We start from the raw sequence: 20624 nt of genomic DNA, 5'->3' as shown, positions 1-20624 counted from the left end.
CACCAACTCGGTACTGGAAAAAAAAAAAAAGCTTTGATAAGAAGGACCAGGTAAAGATTGGTAGATGGCTATGGAAGCCCCATTGATGGAGCTGCCCTACTTGTCTCTTACACCTTACTTATATCACAAAATATACCTACATATGCTGTTCACGTAGGAAAGCCTGCTGAATAGCTGCCTCTAGCAAGGTCAGGTTGTCCACAGTGCATCAAAATCTCTTGAATCCACACAGAGAGTGACTTAGGAGCTGCCTGGTCTCCTACATCCAGACTAGATGACAGTTAACCATTCACTCCCAGATCTTTCCTACACAGCTCGTTAAGGCAAGCTCGGTCACTACTGGGGCATGTTCGGTCCTTTCCCGGTTTGAGAAAAGATATCAAACTTGCCTCCCTTCACAAACTGGGAAAGTTTCCAGCAAACTGTATCAGATTTGGTCGTAACCGGGCACAGTATCATGGCTGCAGACAGTGCTGAGTCCAGCTCCCACAAGGAGAATGGACAGTTGTAGAACTCCAAATTGTTAGACCTGAAGCCCCATTCACCGCTTTCCATGGTGGCACTGCAACAACAGAATGCTGGATTCTGGCTGGCAGTGACAATAGCCAGCACAAAATGCTCTGCCATTCCCTGCACGGTATCTCCATGTGTTGTTTGAAGACACCCATGATTCAATAATGCTGCTATAAGCAACTACCTTTACTGGAAATCATCCTTGATGGCTTCCCATACTGTAGTGGAACATGTGGAATGGTTGACAGAGTCCAGGAACACTTGCTATGCCTTTTCTTGCTCTCCTTTATGATAAGTCGAGCCTTTTTCCTTGCTAATCGAAAAGCTGCAAGGTTTTCTGCCATTGGGCACTTCTCAAATAGAGCTGCATGCCTGACCCAAATGACTGAATGACGTTCATCACTCCACCAAGGGACAGGTGGCCTCCTAAGGTAAGGACTTTGGGATGGAGAAGTCAGTGGTATGGTGGATTACAAGTGTGACATGGATCGCAAACTCCTGGATGCTGTCATGGCATTCAAACACAGCAAGCTGGCTGAACAGCATCGTGGATACATCCTTTCAGAAAGAGCTCCATCAAGTAGGTGAGTGCAGAGCGGGAAGTGGTCACTGGAATGAAGATCGTCAGTGACTTCCCATTGAACAGAGTTTGCAAGGGCTGTAGAGCAGAAAGAGAGGTCGATGGCTAAGAATGACCCAGTAGCAGCACAGAAATGAATGGGAATGCCTTTGCTCAGGATGTACAGCTCATCATGAGGCTCACCAAACCCTAATCCCGAGGTTGAACAGAGGCCAAGCCCCACGATACATGATGGCCATTTAAATCTCCCAGTAGGAGATATGGTCAGGGAAATTGTTCTATAAGATCTGTTAGAGCCTCAGAATCAATCGCATCATTGGGCGGGGGGGATGCTGCGAGCAAACATTGATCCTCTGACACACGAACTTCAACTACAACTGCTTGCAGGTCAGTAGTTGGGGGAGAGCAGAGGAGTACTGCACACTATTGGCAAATGCCCCCAGTCAGGGCATACTTGGCAGAGCATATAGCTCCATAGTACAGAAGCATCAGACACTAATACACTTTTCATGCAAACAGAAGCACGGGAGGCATTCCTGTGCTACAAGTTTCAGTTCTTGAACCCATTAACGTTCCACTGTAGGATGGGAGCCATCTATAGCGGGGATAGCATTTTTCTCCTGACAAAGTCCGACATTAAGGCCTGTCAATACTGAAAAAGATCAAGAGAGATGTCAGAGGGGATGGTTCGACATCGTCGGACTGTGTACTTCCTATCTCCATCAGTGGGCAATTTTTCGCTTTCAACTTTGATTTTTCAGTCTAAGGAGGCTTCAGAGCCACAACCGCTGAAGTGGTAGTTGCAGCACTGGGCAGTGAACCACACTGAATCTTCTGAAGAACAGTGAGTTCGCAACATTGGCAACCAGGAGCTTTTCTGGAGTTCTGAGAGGAGGGACAGGCTTCCAAACAACTGTAACAGCAGAAGTGCACTGATAAAATGCACGTTCTAGTGCCGACACTACCAACCTCCGTTTGCGTAGCAGCACTGGTTTCCTGGACTGGATGCTTCAGAACAGAAGGGAAGTAGGCAGTGAAAATGAGTGGCTGTATGGCCTCGAATATCTTTGTGGCTTCACCATACAGAATGTGCTTTGTTGTTTTAATTTCCTGTATCTTCCTTTATTCACGGAAGACACTGCAATCCCTATTCCAGATAGGGTGATCCTCAGAGCAATTTACACACTTCAAAGGAGATGAACAACTGACTCAGTCAAGGGTGCCTTTACCGCATTTGCTAGTAGTGACTTCGGCCTTACAACCAAGTGTAATGTGTCCAAAGTGCTGGCATTTAAAATAGCACATTGGGTTGGGGAAATAAGGCCACCTGCCTCGACATGCTCTGGAAGTTTGGTGCTGTTAAATGTAAGTATAAAGCCCCTATTACACGATGCACATAGACTGTACATGTATGCAGCAGTGCCCCAAGCACGCATATCTGTAACCAACTATCCAAGTGGGATGATACGCCTGGCACACATGCATGATAGACAGTGATAACGCGCGAAACACAAACAGAATTGACTGATATCTTGTAAAGTTGTTCGTTCTACCGCGCGAAACACAAGGGGGACCGTGTAACATATTGGAACATCATTCATTCAAATTATTTACATGACTCAAGGTTCCTATTTAATAAGAAATTGTTTTTATCGTTATTTAGTGAGTAATTGTTATTCTCTTACATATGTTGCTACTGTTACAAATTACAGACTCAACAGTTAGTTTTGTATTGCAACACACGGTTACACAGGTACATGTATTTATACAGCATTTTGCACATGGAGGGCCCACTTCTTTTTGGATTATTTCCCTGGCAGTGACAGTAAATCTTCAGATTAGGGCAGAATGATGACAAAAACAAAAAGCCAGACAATGTTGAGTTCGATCCTGGCTGAAAAGAAGGGACAAAGGCAGGGGATTATATTCACTGCTTATGAAAGAACTGAGGCTCAAAGATCCACATGAATTTTGGAGCTTCGTACGGGTGGACATGGCCTTTTTCGAGAAGCTGCTGTCTATGAGAGAAGATGGAATTAGCAAGTGTGACACAGACATGAGGGAGGCTGTCTCACATTCTCGAAAGTAAGAATTAAATCATATGTTTATACATTTTGTGTTATACATACACCTTTCCTCGTTGTATGCCTGAATTAAGACGCTTAACGCCTCTTTGTTCCATTTCAGTTCTAGCAAACAAAGCAATAAATAGAAAAAAAAGATGCTTTCACTAACAGCTAGTATAGAAGAGCCTACTGCAAAATGAATTTTTTCTGCATTTATGAAACCTACTTACTGAAAAAAATGCGGAAAATCCCCAACACGAAAATCTGAAATTAGCCACTAGCCGCCTAACAATATGCAAACAACAAGCAGAAAGCACTGTGGTACTCCTTCTACACGTGCACTAGTTATCGGTACCTACTGTGCATGTGCGGATCGACGGCAGTTTAGAACTGATCTCTATTTTGGCGCGCAGATAATGCATCCGCTGATTTTCGTAGTTCCACCCGTTCTACCGCTAGATGGCTGTCGCACTAGATCAGTACCATTCAAGGTAGACTGTCGTGTAATACCCGCTTAAGAGTCTGATTTGATAAGATTACCATACACTCTTTTCATGATGTTTTGCACGTCAACAATGCCTTCTTTGGTTCAGTAAGTTTTCAGTTCCTATTTGGGAATACCGACCAGATCTCTAAAAGCCCCAATAACTTTGCTGTAGTTCAAGGTGTTATGCAGTTTAGTTTCAATTGCAAACTCCCCAACGCACCGAGCTTACTGGAGGTTCTTTACTTGTTCGGAAGTAGATGTTTCTACCAACATGGTTTCCAGCAATATCCTCCAAACTTTTTTGGGTGTAGAATGGCGAAACTGCATCAAAGTTGCCCTTTTTCCATTTAACTATTAGAAACACATTCTGACAACCAGCATGCATTCTATTACTCTTAACTGAGTCAAGAGGAATGGCTACCCAAGCTCTTGTTAGACTGAGTGTTGGTACCTACCAGTGGCCCATCCATTCTGCAAGGAGAAGGGGGAGAGAGTTTCATGGGTTGAATCTGTCTCAAGAATAGCAGGGGAACAAGGTTTCACACAGATAGAGCCCCACGAGCCTAGGTAAGCCTTATAAAAGATTTTTACAATCCTCAAGATCCAAGCAGTCAAGCCAAGATCCACATTCCCTACGACACACAATGTTCCAGTGTAACACCACATGGAGCTCGCTGAAGCTTGCACAGAGCTTACAGTGATAGAGGGTTGGTGGCACTCATCAGTCCCCAGCTCAGGAAGCCTAGGGTTGCCAAGCCAGTACTCAGCAAACAAATGCTGAGCAGCTGAGGGTGAACTGAAATGTTAATGACAAGCAGATCACAAAAGAAGAGAATAGAAGCTTTTAAAATGTGGTGTTAAAAACAAAATTTATGGCAGAACTCCAATAAAAGAATGTATCATTTGATATGACCTCCCGAGGCATCATCAAAGAACTGTTATTTTGGCAATGGAGGAAGTTTGTGGGGCAAAAACAGTAGAGGGAGACCAACACTTCATTATAGTAAATTGGTTCAAATGGATGCAAGTTTTAGAGATGAGGAGTCCTGTGTAGGGCAGATTAGCAAGGAAAACTGCCTCAAGCTACTCTTTAGACTGAAGACCGCAACAAAATATATCAGCTTTGTTGCCTAGCTTATCTGTCTCCAGCACCAGACTTCACACAAATATTTCACCATAGTATTAACAATTATGAATAATTAAATGTAAAAGTACAGAAGAAAATGTGAGAATTCTTTCCTTACGTCTTTCCAATTCTTAGAGCAGGCATATTGCAGGGACGAGTGCCCACCATCACTTGTGGCATTTACATCAGCACCATTTGCTATTAATGTTCTAACAATTGTTTCTTTTCCAGCAGATGCTGCTAGTATCAAAGGCGTCATTCCAGTCTAAAACAAAACAAAAAGATATTCTAATGCCTTAAACTGACAAAAAACATTTAGCATAAACTAAAAACAAGGAATAAAATATAATTATTGGTGATTAATTATGGCTACAAACACTTTAAATTTGTGACAAATACAGTCAAAACTGCCCATGCACATACCAAAATTTCAACTACATCTTTTTTTTAAAATAGTAGTATTAGTAGTAGTAGCAGTAGTAATAATAATAATAATAATAATTATTATTATTATTATTATTATAATTATAATAATTATTATTATTCATTCTGCCTCAGTGACCAAGAGGCAGCTCAGGATACTATGCAATTATGGTGTTGGCAGCTCTTGTGTTTTACCCTGAAGTTTGTGGTGTGTCAGATTTTATTGAGCAGCGCTATCCTTACTTTCTGTTTGAGCAACATAAATGTATGATTTAATCATGTAATTTTTTTAAATGATGTGTGCGCTAAAATGCTGTTATTTTTCTGTCTGTTTCATGTCCCACTGATGAGATCCTGGCCAGTCATTCATCAATGTTCCAAAGATGCAGCAAATCAGTAGTGTAGACCACTGATCACAAGAATGGTGACAGTCCACAATGGCGAGAACATTGGGTCGTCACTTAACACCTCTCTGGGTATTATTGTAAAACTGGTGTTTAAAATGAATTTATGAAAATGAATCAGTTCGAGCTTGTATGACAATTGTAAGTGATGCCAATAAATAAAATGAATGTCATTTAAATGTATATAACTGTCTATTGAGTAGCGTAGTAAATGTACCAACGAACTATACAGAAGTTACTGAAATTGGAGACTTCAAGTTAACATTTAAGACTTAATGACTGATGCGCTCTTGGAAAGATAGGTCTTCTATTTTAACCTTTTGCTAGGCAATGAACACTGCTCTCAAATTATCTGTGAGCCAGAAAATTTCCAAATATCCGCAGCATAATCCGTAGTGGAAGTGTTATCGATTTCAGAAGAAGCATCAGAATGTAGGTTTTGGAAAATTACAAAAAGGAAAAACTTAACTTCTTTTAAAGTGATTAACTTTGAGCAATACAGCGAAAGAGTTTAAATTTACTGCTTTAGTGTAAATTTGAACCTGGTTGTCATTCACAATCACAGAACAACATGGCAACAAAAACTCTACTTCAGGTATATGATCTGAGAAGCTTACTTATTAACAGTTTTGGATTAGAGGTGTCTGACAGGAAAGGGCACATAGGAACTTCATGAGTAACAAATCTCACATTTTCACCACAGATATGAACAGACACTTAAGAAGAAAACAGTTTAAAGTGTAACATTTCAATGCTGCACAGCAGAGTTGTTTAAGAGCAACTGTGGCCAATTAAATTTTATCAGTGCAATGTGTCACTGTTTGAGTGGAATGGAAAAGCAATTCTTTCGTTGAAATCCATTTTCCATTAAGAAATTAACTATGAAGAAATTTCCTTATGCGGTATGGTCTCACCAATTAACACGATCACTGATATTAACTAAACAGGCCTTTGAACAATTTTAATACAGCTGAAGAAAGAGTACAATGTCTTGTCTTATCCAGAATACACTGGCTAGACTCTGCGAGTTATTGAAGACAGAGAGGCATTCAGTTATCCTTGTTATATCAAGCAAGAGGGTATACAACTGATGGAGGATGGCTTTGCAGCTAGTATCAGGACAGGACATCTCACGCTGGCAATTCATTGATGTTAGTTGTAGCCAATCTGGTGATGGTATACAGCTGCAAACGAAAACTGTTTAATCTCATATGAATTCATTACATTTGTTTTTGATGAAATGTGACTGTATGGTCATGAACGTAAATAGAATAAAACTAAATATGCTGACAGACTGACCTGCTGTGTAGTCCGAGGCCTAGGATAGGTTGGAATGCTTGTGAACTGGTGATGCCAGTAAATCTCAAAATGAAAATATGATTGCAGTAACAGATTGATTTGTAGTGTAGTGGTCACCATTGCGTAACCTACTTGTACGTAGTATTATTTTCGATTTTTCTAAATGTTGCAGTGATGTGATTAAATATTAACATAATAGAACAAAATATCAGCTAACTTTATTTGCAAACAATAGTAAATTATGAACAAGCATTCTGATTTGCTACCAACAACCAACACACTATTCCTCGCATTCAGTTCTCTTCATTCATCACGTGAGTTGTTACCAACATCAACACAAAACACAATGGCTGCCAACACTGTTAACTTCAACTGTACTGGCAGCTCACTATTTTTGGTGCTGGAAACACAATGCGGAAATTTGCTGTAACCCTTACCATGAATACCTGTATGTCTTAGTTAATAGCAGAATGACCTTTCACATTGTTGGCCATAAGTGCGAAATGCAAGAAATACAAGGAATAACACTGGAAATGTATCATAGCTGAAAATTAAATAGTACACTATCAGTTACGGTGTCAGAAAAAAAAGGGCAAGTAAACTTACAAGAAGCTTGATAAATTCCATACCATCATCCAGAACAGGAGATGTACCATAGACTGCCATCTCATCAGCAAACCTTCTAAATATGACATATTGGTGTGTGTACACCACAAGCATCTAATGCTAGTTGCTTTGCCTTCTAATGAGAAAAATACACCTTGAGGGACAGAGTACTATTCTGAAGAAGCTTAACAATCTTCATCTTGCCTGAGTTTCCAGCCACACATCCTTATGCTGAAAACTGACTCGATGACATTGTTACTGTATGTAAGGGGATGACACCATATGAATCATATACGCTTTCTTGACAACTGGTAATAGCTCCACACACTGTGCTCACACAAACCTTCAACTGAAGACAGTTGACTGTGTAACCAGTGCAGATTTGCCCTGTGTCCCCAATTAACATGTGAGTGAATCTTACTGAGCAAGTTAACTCGCAGTTCCTTAGTATTATGATTAATTGCTTCCATGTGGATTTTCAGCTGTATTGTCTCACTGTGGTCTAGAAGTAGCATCTGACTCGTCGTTAAAATGTCCTGGTTCCCAGCTTCTAACCCAGCCATTGGTTAAATTTTGAACAAAAATCATTAGCAATGGTAGGCAAAGACATCTAGTATAAGGATTGTCAAGGAGAAAGGAGAAGTGGATGGAGGTTTGAGGCATCCTCTTTCCCCTGAGATAGGAAACTGCCTGGGAAAATTGAAAAAACCACCAATCATCAACCAGCATAAGGACTCAGAATGCAAAGAAAACTACTGCATTAAAGAAAATCAAGAGAGGCACGACACAAACAGCACAGTCAAATCAAGGGGAAGGCATAACATGCAAACAAAGAGGGAAAAGTGTCACCAGGGCAGCAGGAAGAGGAAACAACAGGAGGGTGGTGGGTGCAGAAAGGGAGAGCAGGGATGCACCAGAAACACTAAGTGCGGTGGGGTACGAGCCCCACCACCAACACATCCCGACACCCACACCATACCATCATCATGATACAACAGAGACACCACCGGGGGAAGAAGACAAGAAACGGGGGAAACAAAACAGAATGACACACTAGACAAAATTTAGAGAAAAGGGGGTAGAACCTGGCCAGCAATGAGGAAAGGTCAAGGCCTCCATAACCAACACCTATGCAAACTGCAGGCTCAAATCCCAGAGGAAAAATCGAGGACTTCTAGCTGAGAGGACAAACCACTTTTGCGAAGAAAACCAAGAACAGATATAACCATGCAAGGGTCACCTGCTAACACCTGAGACAAGGAAGCGCATATTTCGCACAAAGAGCCTACAGGTGGGGACAGTCCCGTAAAATATGGATCACCGCGAGGGGAGCCCCACAACTACTGTGAAGATGGCAGAGGAGGGTAGATTCCCGCCAAGAGAGGCAGAGGAAAGAATGCCTTATGATGGGAGTCTCCTCAATGGTGCAAAGTTTATTAGACATACAGGTAGCATCCCAAGAGTCAGCCCATGACTGAGCACAAAGGGATTTGATTTAAAGCCATAAATCTGCCCCTGGAGGAGTCATGGAGAATGGGAGGTAGATGGCCACCCTCTCACCCAGATGATTAGCAAGTTCATTACCCGGGATACCTATGTGGCTAGGAACCCAAAGGAAATCAACCGAACAAGCAGCACCACCAAAATCAGTGAGAAGGTCGTGGATGGCAAAGACCAAGGGGAGGCAGGAAATATTCCGAGCGAAAGCCTGAAGGCCGCTCCTTGAGTCCATACATAAAAATCTTGGGTGACAGGACTTTTTAATGAAGCAGAGGGCCCGATAGATGGCCATCAATTCCACAGTAAACACCCCATACATACAAGGCAAAAGATGGTGTACCGTGCCAACAGCAAACACAAAGGCATATCCCACAAGATCAGAGGATTTAGAGCCATTGGTGTAAACAGCAATTGCATCCTGAAACACCAGTAAGAGCATTCAGAACAAATAATGGAACACTATTGGAGCGATGGGGACTTTCAGATTCCGGATGAGATCAATCCGATTCAGGGGCCAAGAAACTAACCAAGGGGTGTGGGGAGTGGTCAGGAGAGAATGTGAGGAAGAGGACAAGCAGGGGGAGATGGAATTCACAGTGGAGAGAAGCGATGTGGAACCCAATCGGTAAACCCACCCGAGGGCGGGCAGAGGGCAGGCAACGGCCTGAAACCGCACAAAGAGCAGAATAGCAGGGTTGAGCAGAGGAAGAGCAGAGAGAGATGGCACAGGAAACCAGGAGTTGGGACCGCAGAATCAAAAGGAGGGGGATCCCAGTGTCAACCAGAAGACTATCAACAGGGCCAGTGGAAAAGGCATTGGTGGCTAAATGGATACCACAATGATGAACCATGCCCAAGAGAGAAAGAATGGAAGGGACAACTGATCCATAAACTTTACATCCATAACCCAGACAAGACAGAACTAATGCCAAGTAACAGCAGAGAAGGGTTGAATGATCCGTGCTCCAAGAGCCATGGGCAAGGAAGTGAAGAACATTGAATTTATAAAAACCACCAACCTGCAGATGACAGGTACGGGGCAACCAAGTAAGCTTGTTGTCAAAAAGAAGACACAAGAAACTGAACTGGAGGACAATGATCAGTTGTTGGGCGTTGAGGTACAGCTCCGGTTCAGGATGACAAAAAGTGCAGCAACAGAAATGCACCATACTCAACATAATTGAAAACTGTGCAACAGTGTCCACATGGAAGTGCGCCGGATGGCACCCTGGAGTAGTAGTACTGTGGAGGCCACCGAATGAGAGCTAGCCCAAATACAGAAATCATCCACATACAGAGCAGGGGTGACCAATTGTCTGGCTGAGGCCACAAGTTCATTAACAGCGATGAGAAAAAGGACACTAATATGGAGCCCTGTGGAACACCATTCTCCTGTGTCGACAGATAGCTGCCAACAGTGCCAACCCAAACTGAACGACCAGGACAAGAAACGGTTACTAAAAATCAGCAGGGGGCCCTAAAGATCCAACTAATGGAGTGTAAGGAGGATGTGAACTGTGTCATAGGCCTTACGAAGATCTAAGAAAACTGAAAAGAAGGCAGTGCTGAGAATGGCCTGCCAAACTGCTGTTTCCAATCAAAGATGATGATCGATCACACTGTCCCTCCCAAAAGGGGATAGAGGTCCCAAGCTTCAAGGACACAACTGAGCCGATGAGCCACCATCTGTTCTAATAACTTGCTAGGGACATTGGTCATACTGATTGGCTGGTAACTATAAACAGAGAACGGATCCTTGCCAGGCTTAAGGACAAGAACCACAATACTGTTTCTACATTGAAAGGATAAAATGCCTTGGAGACAAATATGGTAAAACACCTGGAGGAGATATTGTCATTGTGGAGGACTGAAGTGTTGAAGCAATTGATTATGGATGCAATCAGGGCCTGGAACTGAATCTTGGAAAGAAGTTAGGGCCAGAAAGAGCTCCCACTCAGTAAAAGGTTCACTGTAGGATTCCACCTAACAAGGGATAAAACATAAGCAGGGAGCTTCAGCCCGTTGTTTCTGGAGGAGGAAGGCAACTGGATAGCAGACTGATGCCAATACCATTGCAAAATGGGTCTTGATGTGCTCTGTGAGAACTGATGGATCTTTATGAAGGCCAACTAGAAGGGGAAGGTCCAGAATGGAAGAATGTTGCTGACAACCTTGGAGGATGCAGAGTGTAACCCACACCTGTGATGAAGCGACAGAATAACCCAGAGACTGGCAGAGTACGCGTACCGCTTAAGATGTTGCAAGACACGATGACGATTGTATACAGAGGTGGCAATGGCTGTGCTCCACAGTGGAACTGGCCTGAATGGGGCCTGGAAAGCAGGCAACAGAAATGCTGGCAAAACAGATTACCTTATCAGACATATCACAGATGATTTCATCAATACAACATGACAAAGTGAAAACACGACCTGGGAGGTATACAGAGGCCAATCAGCATGATGGAAAGCCCAGCTGGGTAACATGGTCACCAGGATGCAGGAAGGGAACGACAGAATTACGACACTTTTGAGTAGGGGAAGTGTCATTAAGGAGGCACAGGTCATGGTCCGCACCAAATTGGTCAATTAGGAATTCCTGACTAGATGAAAAAGCCCTGCCCCACAAAAAGTGATGGGCATTAAAATCCCCAGGGAGGGGGAAGTTGCTGAATGAGGGCAGTTAGGACAGTAGATGTAGGTGGCCTTCCAGGAGGGAGATAGAGACTGCAAACCGTGACTGCAGAGTCCAACTTGACTCTGACAATAATTGCTTCCAATGGCGTACAAAATGGGATCCATGTACTAACAATATCCATTCGTACCAACGTGCAGACACCGCTGGATGTCCTTAAGGAGCCAACCTGGTTCTGACAGAACGCACAGAACCCACAATGGCTCGGTGACTGAGCATAAAAAAAATGTGATTCCTGGAGAACGACACTCTGGCCAAAATAATCACAAGCACGAAGAGCAGCAGATTGGGCAGCAGAGGAAGTTTTGATCAACAGTGAACATGACTGCATCTTACTGAGAGACTCCACTCTGCCAAGCTCACCTTCGTTTTTTCCACAAAATGTAATGGCTTGGTGGTGATGGTGAATGTCTCCCTGTCCATCCTAGTACTGACCACTTAGCAAGGAAAGTGTTTCACCCCAAGCTGATGAGCCTGGCCCCTCTCTCAACGTGTAGCCAGGGAAAGAAAGGCTGCAGGGTTATAAGGAACAGCAGTCAATGATCCGTTACCACCAGAAGAGTCAGCCGTAGAAGAATGGCCAGGTTTTTGGAGCTTGATACACTTCATATGCAACGTACCTGCCCTGATTCCACCTGCTCCGATAAGGGGCTCTCCCCTTGGCCACCAGCCAGCCACAAAAATGGCCGTCTGGCACAGCAGCCATTGCCAGGCGTTCCGATGCTCTGGAATGAGAAGCAACTACTCCTAGGCATACATGGGGAGCTAACATCTCAAGTATCAGAAGTATGATCCCTGTGTTGTCAGAGGACACACAGCCAGATGGTTAAATAACAATCACAAGCACGAAAAGCAGCAGATTGGGCAGCAGAGGCGATTCCAACTGGATTGCATCCTCGTAAGACAGAGATTCCAAAGTCAGATATTAAACTGTTAGGTGAACCCAAGAACAGATATACCTCAGATCACAGTTTAGTAATGACAAAGAATAGACTGCAGTTTAAGAGAAATGTCCAGAAAAATCAATGTGGAAAGAAGTGGACTACTGTAATACTGAAGGATGATTGGTTGGTAGGTACGTTGACTGGAGGTTAAGGAACTAAATAGTATGGACATCAGTCACTTAACCCAGGGGTAGTTTATCCACTACTGGTCACATCTGCAAAGTATGTACTCTGATGACAAAAGTACACAGGATCAGTCAGACCAATGCATTGGAGGCAATACTGATGCCAGAGCTGAGAAAGAATTGATGGAGAAGTGTATGGATCAGGCCAATACGGAGGTCAGAGCAGATGAGGGTTCTCTCGAGGTTATCTGATTGTGAGAAAAACACCAGCTCACATCTGACTCCCACCAGTCCAATCAAGGGCAAAGAAACAAGTCGGCAGGTTCAAAACAGTAAACACGAGAAGGCTAAAAATGTAATCGATACCAGTTGGATTATCAATAATGAATACAACAGAATGGAAATAGATAAAGCAGTAGGTGGCTGACCTTGGAGTTCTGCATTCAACAGAAGTGGCCCTACATCTGCATCAATTTAGTCAAGGTGTTAAAGAGCACTCACAAATCTTCATAGTGACACTTCTAAAATAGAAAATAGGGTACAGCAGAAAAGGAGACAAACTGAACCTAAAGGTTATTAAAACATAGTGAGAGAGGGATGCAAGAGTGAGCCAGTTGAGGAGATAAGGTCAGGAGTTCACTAGAACCAGCATACAGCAGATGCTCCAACCACAACCACCCTGTCCCAGTCCTGAAGGTAGCTTAAAACCTTGAATCTGAAAATAAAACACACTTTCACAGAGAATCAGTTCAACCACCCGTAAATCATCTGCCAGTATTTAATGCAAAGTATTTGGAAGGTCATGCTTAGCATGGAGGGTCAGAAGAAGAGAGCGGCCCACCAGGATATGAGCTACTGTCTGTACAGCTCCACAACTACAATGTGTGGTGGCTTGTTATGTAAAATAAAATGATGGGTTAACCCGGTACAATCAATGTGGAGGGGACATAAGAGTGTATTCCTTCCAGGAGGGACAGAGGAAAGAACTCCATGCAGCAGCAGTCTCCTTGATTGTGTGTAATTTATTAAAGAGAGCGGTAGCTACCCAAATATCATTCCATCTCCAGTGAGCAGAGGTCTCATCTGCACCTACAAGTCAACACCTGGGATCAGCAAAGTGAATGGGGTGAGCAATCACTCATCTAGCCATATAGCTGACCCATTCATTCCATGGGATATGCACAACTTGGAACCCAGAGAATGACAACTCAGCAGTCAGTATAACGTAAGTTCAGTGAGAAGATAATCAAATAAAGAGACAACGGCATGCCAAGAGTAACAATGGTCAATGGCTTGAAGACAGCTCACTGAGTCACTACATATTAAAAAGTGGTCAGGGGAGGGCTGCCTGATAAAGTGGAGGGCTCTGTTAGTAGCTATTAGCTCCACTGTAAAAACACTGTGTTCCTGGCAATGAATGGTGTTCCTTATTGGCAAGGTATAAAAAAGCATACACTGTCATAACCACGGTTTAAGTGTTGTCTGTCTAAAGAATGGTAGCACCCTGAAACTCCTGAAGACCTGAATCACATGCTGAAAGGTCATGAGGGTAATGGGCTTAGAGTGATTGTAATGTGTGGCTTTGGCACCAATCAAGGGAAAGTGTATGAGAAAACATAAGGAGCACATTCCAGGGAGAAGAGGCAAAGATCCTAACAGGACGGTGAGGCACATTCCAACTGGTACTCACACCCAAGGGTAGGAGGATGACACCCCTTGTACGCAAAAAGAACTGGGTATGCTGGATGATCAGAGAATTGTCAAATGGCAATTGTATAGTAGATCAAGAGTTAGTACATTCAGTACTGAACAGGCAGGATACCCACTTCAGGCAGGACACACTCAATGAGACTGGACCGGAAAGTGCCAGTGAACAGATGAACTCCATTATGGTGGTCTGGATCTAACAATTCAAAGACAAAGGTGCAGCTGAGTCGTAACTCCAGCAGCCATAGTCCAGTCAGGATGAGACCAGTGCCCAGTAAACACGGAGACGAGTAGCATGATCCACATACCACAATGTGTGGGCAAGGAAACAGTGCATTAAGTGTCTGCTAGCAACTAGTCTTTAGTTGATGAATATGGACAGCCAAGTCAGCTTTTTTACCAAAATGGAGGTCCAAAAATGGGACTGTGCAAAAACTTCTTAGTGCTAGGTTCCTAAGTATAGTTCTGGATCACGACAGACTGTGGTAAGACCACAGAAATGCACGACCCACATTTTGGCAAGAGGGAAATCGAAACTATGGGAAAGAGTCCACCCTGAGGTCCCTCAGATGGTGCCTTGGAGCTGGTGTTCTGCTGAGGCTACTGAGTGAGAGATGTACCAAATGCAGAAGGTGTAAACATACAGTGCAGCCCATCAGAGGTCACTAGCCCACTGGTAGCAAAGAGGGGAGAGTGACACTTAGGAGAGAGCCCTGTGGCATACCATTCTCTTGGACCCAAGGAATGCCAACTGAACTACCAACATGAACCCGGAACAACAATTAGGATAAAAGCTGACAAATAAAAATTGCTACTAGGGAGCAAGGAAAACCCCAATCATGAAGAGTAAGGAAAATGCGATAGTGCCAAGTGGTGTTGCAAGCCTTATGTAGGTCAAAAAAGACTGCAATGAGCTGTTGGCATTTAGAAAAATGCCTGTCAGAGTTGTTTCCAACTACCAGATGGTCAGTCACAGTGCGGGGTTGGGTCCGGGAGGTGGCATAGAGATGTACAAATGGGATTTATCCGTACAACACATTCTCTGGTCCCAAAATCATCCCAGCCTCAACCTACAGTAACCTACTATCCTCACACCCTCCACACAACTGTTTCTGTCCCTTCTACCCTGTCAACACCTCATTATTCACCTCCCCTCACCCTCAATCTCCACTGCTTTCTGCATTATGCACCCTCCGGTCTTTTCTCCTTCTCTGCTCCTCTTTTTCACTCCCCATTTTTCCCCCTCCACTCCCTCCCACACAGCCTCCCGATGCTGTGCCTGTCAGCCCTGCCCTGCCACCTCTAGCTACTGCAGGCTCCACCTAGCAGTGCCAATTACTCTTTCCCCACCTGTACCCTGCTATCCCCCCCCCCCCCTTCCCCGCCCTCCTCTGGACTGTTGCTGCTATTCAACATGTTTCTGCTGCAGTCTGGCTGGAGGTATGGTTGTATGTTTGTGAGCTATGCTTGCTTTCTGAAAAAGGCATTGGGTGGAAGCTTATTTGCAAGAGTCTTCTCACTGTGCCTGGTGAGTAGCAATCTATCCTTTTCATAACACTGTTGACATTCTAATGTTTGATTTTGCCTAACAGCTTTTCTTCCATCCCAAAAACATTAAACTACGCAGTGACTGCTCTTTCTTTCTGTCCTATGGTTTTTCATCACATCCCAAACCGCACACACTCCAAGCCACACTGTATCAACGGTCTCGTCCGCGCACAACATACATCTGCATAGCTGCCCAGATTGTTGGTGCAGCACTTGATGCCCCAAATTCTTCCCAGCAATAATGAAAGAGTTAAATTATCCCCATTGATCACATTTCCTGCCTCATTCACTTGTGTTTTCATATGTTATTTCCACACCTACTGGTGCCACACAAATTTGCCAATGCAACCAATCCCCCCCACTCCTCTTCCCTTATGCCAACATACGCATTCTCCTATACCTCATCCATCCTGTCACACCCCCCCCCCCCCCCCACACACACACTTCTGTACCTATTTTAGGTATTTGTCTACATGTTTTTGCATAATTTATGCATTTGTGCATATTTTTGTGCATTTGTACATGTTTTTGCATATCTATACATGATTTTATGCATCTTTTCCAGCTCCCCTCACAACCACGTAACACCTTCACCTTCACCTTCACTTGCTCATTTCCTACATCATTTCCCACATTTCGCATTTCCCAAACAAAACCAGCCCTGCCACAATGGTCCCCTGCTCCATCTTTCTGCACTATTTCAGTAAAGTATCCATTTCCATGGCTAAAATCCAGGCCCACATCCTGTTCCTTAAATGCTGCCCTAATCGTGGAATCTTCCCCCCCCCCCCCCCCCAATATTTTTTTAAATTTTTTGTTGATAGATACACACTTTTTTTAGATATATCGAGGGCCGAAATGACTTTTTTTAAATACTGATATACTGGATTCCCGATATTTTTAAAAATATCAACAGTCCTACTTCACACCACTGTGATCCTCCCTCCCTTATACATAACCACCCCCTGGTCAACTTCCAGGAATTACTTTCCTCCAACTTGGCCTCACCGTCATTCCCCAGATTCCTTCCCAACACCACCACCCTTCCAGCAGAAGAAAGAATACCAACACACAACCTCAAAATAGATCCTGACCATATCATCGTAACGGCAGAAAAGGTTCCACCACTGTCGCTGCAAATCCCAGTGATTACCTGGCGGAAGGCCGCTGACAATTGACTGACTACTGTTATATCCATGAGAAAAGCCAAGTCTGAAATACATTATTAACAACAAAATGGGCAACTGTTAATAAGAGATGATGCAACAGTAAGGCTTTAAGGCATGGTGAGAGGACCCAAGACCTCGGAGCATGCTGGCCAACGCCCAGCTGATAGGCAGCTATGCTTGGTAACAAGGTGAAAGCTATAAATTATAAACACACAAAGAAAGCAGTAAGTACTTATGACAATGGAGTCCTTGGTAAGCAGCGGAATTAAAACTAACAGGCATACAGCATGTCTGGTTAGAGAGAGATGGTGGGATGAGAAGGAGGAAGAGAGAGGGCCTTCTAGTGGGTACAGCACTACGCCGTGATAAGTCTACGCAGGGCGTATGACACAGTGTATGACAATATTAAGACAGATGTCTCTAACCTTTCACCCAGTCTCTGAAGAACCACTGAACAATAGTGCACATATACAGCCAATATGAAGTGAGTAGCCCTAAACATTACCTCATGGCAATAGCTGGCAGGGTCGAAGGGGAAACGTACAAAACTCGGGAGCAGGACGCTCCAAGCGTAGAGCATTATGAAGAAGTTTTAGAACAGTTTAAAGCATGGTGCAGCAAGCAGGCATTTGTGAAAGCCGGAGTTCGTTGCAGAGTTAGCAAAAAGAGATGATGCACTTTTAAGTTTGTTTGTTTATTTCATTTTAGGGCGCAAAAACAACAAGGGTCATACACGTCCATGTTAGGACTGTAGAAAACGACGAAAGAGAAGACAGCTAAAACCAGGTACATGGAGAAAGGTCTATAAAATACACCATAGAGAAACGGAGGCCCTGAACTAAAAATTAAATGTCCTTTGCATATTGCTACGAAGATAAAATGTAAAATGTGGTTGACAACCGCACGTCATTCACTGAAACAGATGATAAATGAGATGGCAAACACAAATGAGAACAGAAGTGGTTAAAAAAAGTACGTTCCATCAGGAAATGACAGACCATCAAAGGTTGAGTGCAATGAGCACAAAGTGATGGGGCAGCACCACTTAGCAAATGGTGATGGCTAAAAGACAGTGCCCAGTATGCAACCTAGGTAAAATGATCTCCTCGCGGCAAGAGAGCTGAGAGGTGGTCATCCAAGCTGCTGGGAGAGGCTTAATAACCCAGAGCTTGTACCCATGAAGGAAGGAACAGTGGTGATTCCAAGTGACACCATCTCGTGACAGACAGCAACACAGAGATCATCGGAGGGAATGTAAGAACTAGCGGGCTGAGGTATGAGGATTGCAGACTTAGCAACAGCATTAGCAGCCTCGTTTCCTGTCAGACCGACGTGGCCAGGAATCCAGATAAACGTCACAGTGACGCCATCAAGAGTGAGCAAGCGACAGCTTTCCTGGACCCATTGCACTAAGGGTTGGACAGTGTACAACATGCAGAGGATTTGAAGGCACTTGGAGAATAGGAGCAAATGAAGCAATTGAAAAGTCTGTGACATCGAATGTACTACATGGCCTGAAACAGAGCGAAGAGCTCTGCTGTAAACACTGAGAAGTGTTCCCGAAGCAGATACCGAAAAACGTTGGTGCCAATGATGAAGGCACACCCGACACCACTGTCAGTCCGAGAGCCATCAGTGTACACAAAGGTACTATCGCAAAGTTCCATGTGAAGGTAATGTAACTGAAGCAGATAGAGCGAGGCTGGAGTAGTATTCTTAGAAACTGAATGAAGGCCAAGGTGAACACAGGCCATCACATGAAGCCAAGATGGTGAAGGGTTCACACCCATTGGCAAAGTAGCAGGTAGTGTTAAGGTAAGCTGCCGAAGCAAGAGCCTAAAGCGAACTCCAGAGGTAACAGAGAAGAGGTACGGATCATACATTCCATCATCTTGCAAACACGGCTGGTGAGAGAAATTGGGCAGTAGCTAGAAGCAAGGTTTTTGTCCTTACCGTGCTTAGGTATGGGTATGACAGTGGCTTCACATCAGTGTCTGGGAAACATGCCCTCTGCCCAGATGCAGTTGTATGTATGAAACAGAAAGTGCTTGCTCACTAGAGAAAGGTGCTGCAACATCTGAATGTGAGCACTGTCTGGCAATGGGGTGGACAATCAGGACGAAGTGAGAGCATGAACTAGCTCCCTCATAGTAAAGGCAGTATTATAGCACTCACAATTCTGAGAAGACAAGGGTGTATTGCCTGAGCCTCCTCCGCTCATTTTCAATGGAGGACGGCTTGGTGATAGTCTGAGGAGCTCGAAATCTCCACAAAATGGTGACCCACGGTGTTGGAGATAGCAACTGGTGTGTGGAGTCTAAAAGGAACATGGGTGCTCCTGTGTTAAGGCAGAAGAGGTTAAGTTGACTGAGAAGGTCAGCCAAGAGGGCACCTCTTGGATAGGTTCTGAGCGAGCCATAAATGGGATGGTGCACATTAAAGACACTGAGCAGCAGAAAGGGGTGAGGTGGCTGCCCAATAAGCTGAGGAAGTCTGCACTGGTAACATCGAATGACGGAGGGATGTAAACGGTACAAAGGGAAAAGGTCCAAGTGAGGAAGGAAAACGCAAATTGCAACAGCTTGAAGGCGGGTAGTCAGGAGATGGGCTGACTATGAACATCATCCCGTATGAGCAGCATGACTCCCCCATGAAATAGAATGCCACCCTCAGGGGGAAGGTCAAAACAGACTGGGAAGAAATGCAAGAACTCAAAACAGTGATGAGGACGCAATTTTGTTTCCTGGAGGCAGAGAGCAAGTGGACACTGCAATTCTAAGAGCAGCTATAAATCCTCTTTGTTTGATCGAAGTTCACAAACGTTCCACTAAAGGAGAGTCATAACGAGGAGAGGGGAGGAGGGAAAAAATGAAGGAGTGTCACCTTGGCAGCTGCCGAGTGCCAGCCTTCAAAGACTCACTGCTACAGGGCATGGAGGCTGGAGGACCCCACTCCATGAGATTTACAAAGGTGTCAGCATTCTCCCTCTGTCAATCTGCAGAATCCAGGGAAGAAAAATAGTTGGCGGTGCACACCGGTGACATGGAGGTCACCTGGGTGATGGTATGACACGGCCACACCACTGAACAGGATCTCCGGGTTTGCGAAGGATAAGACTGTTTGCCTTTGACTTCTTGGAGCCTTTCTGGCTGGCGGAGGAAGACTCAGATATCTGTTGGCTGGAGGAATGTAGGAAGTCTTTGCAGGATAGTCCTTCTGTCCTTTAAGGCCTGCTGGATGTGTAGCAGATGACTTCGTTCTGTGAGGTGAGAGTTTTGTGGCTTGTTGCACAGCTGGATGAGGAGACGGTGATGCTACCACGACACTGGGCGATTTCACAACTGCAGTGTTGAATTTGAGGTTGTATGTCTGCATGGCCATCTCCTTTGTCGAGTGAGATGTAGCAAGAACAGTACCGTAAGTGTCAGATGGC

General features: G+C 44.2%; 1 protein-coding gene across 2 annotated transcripts in view; it reads right to left on the bottom strand.

Annotated features, from left to right (window-relative positions):
- LOC124595349 (26S proteasome non-ATPase regulatory subunit 10-like) overlaps positions 1-20624 on the bottom strand; it is a 70521-nt gene that overhangs the window by 26655 nt on the left and 23242 nt on the right. For both annotated transcript variants that reach the window (XM_047134063.1, XM_047134064.1), the window contains one exon: positions 4891-5037. In XM_047134063.1, the coding sequence (XP_046990019.1) occupies positions 4891-5037 (147 nt within the window). The remainder of the gene's footprint in view (positions 1-4890; positions 5038-20624) is intronic.

The sequence above is a fragment of the Schistocerca americana genome, chromosome 2, assembly GCF_021461395.2.
Source record: "Schistocerca americana isolate TAMUIC-IGC-003095 chromosome 2, iqSchAmer2.1, whole genome shotgun sequence".
Classification (NCBI taxonomy): domain Eukaryota; kingdom Metazoa; phylum Arthropoda; class Insecta; order Orthoptera; family Acrididae; genus Schistocerca; species Schistocerca americana.
This window is presented reverse-complemented; position numbering and strand designations above follow the sequence as displayed.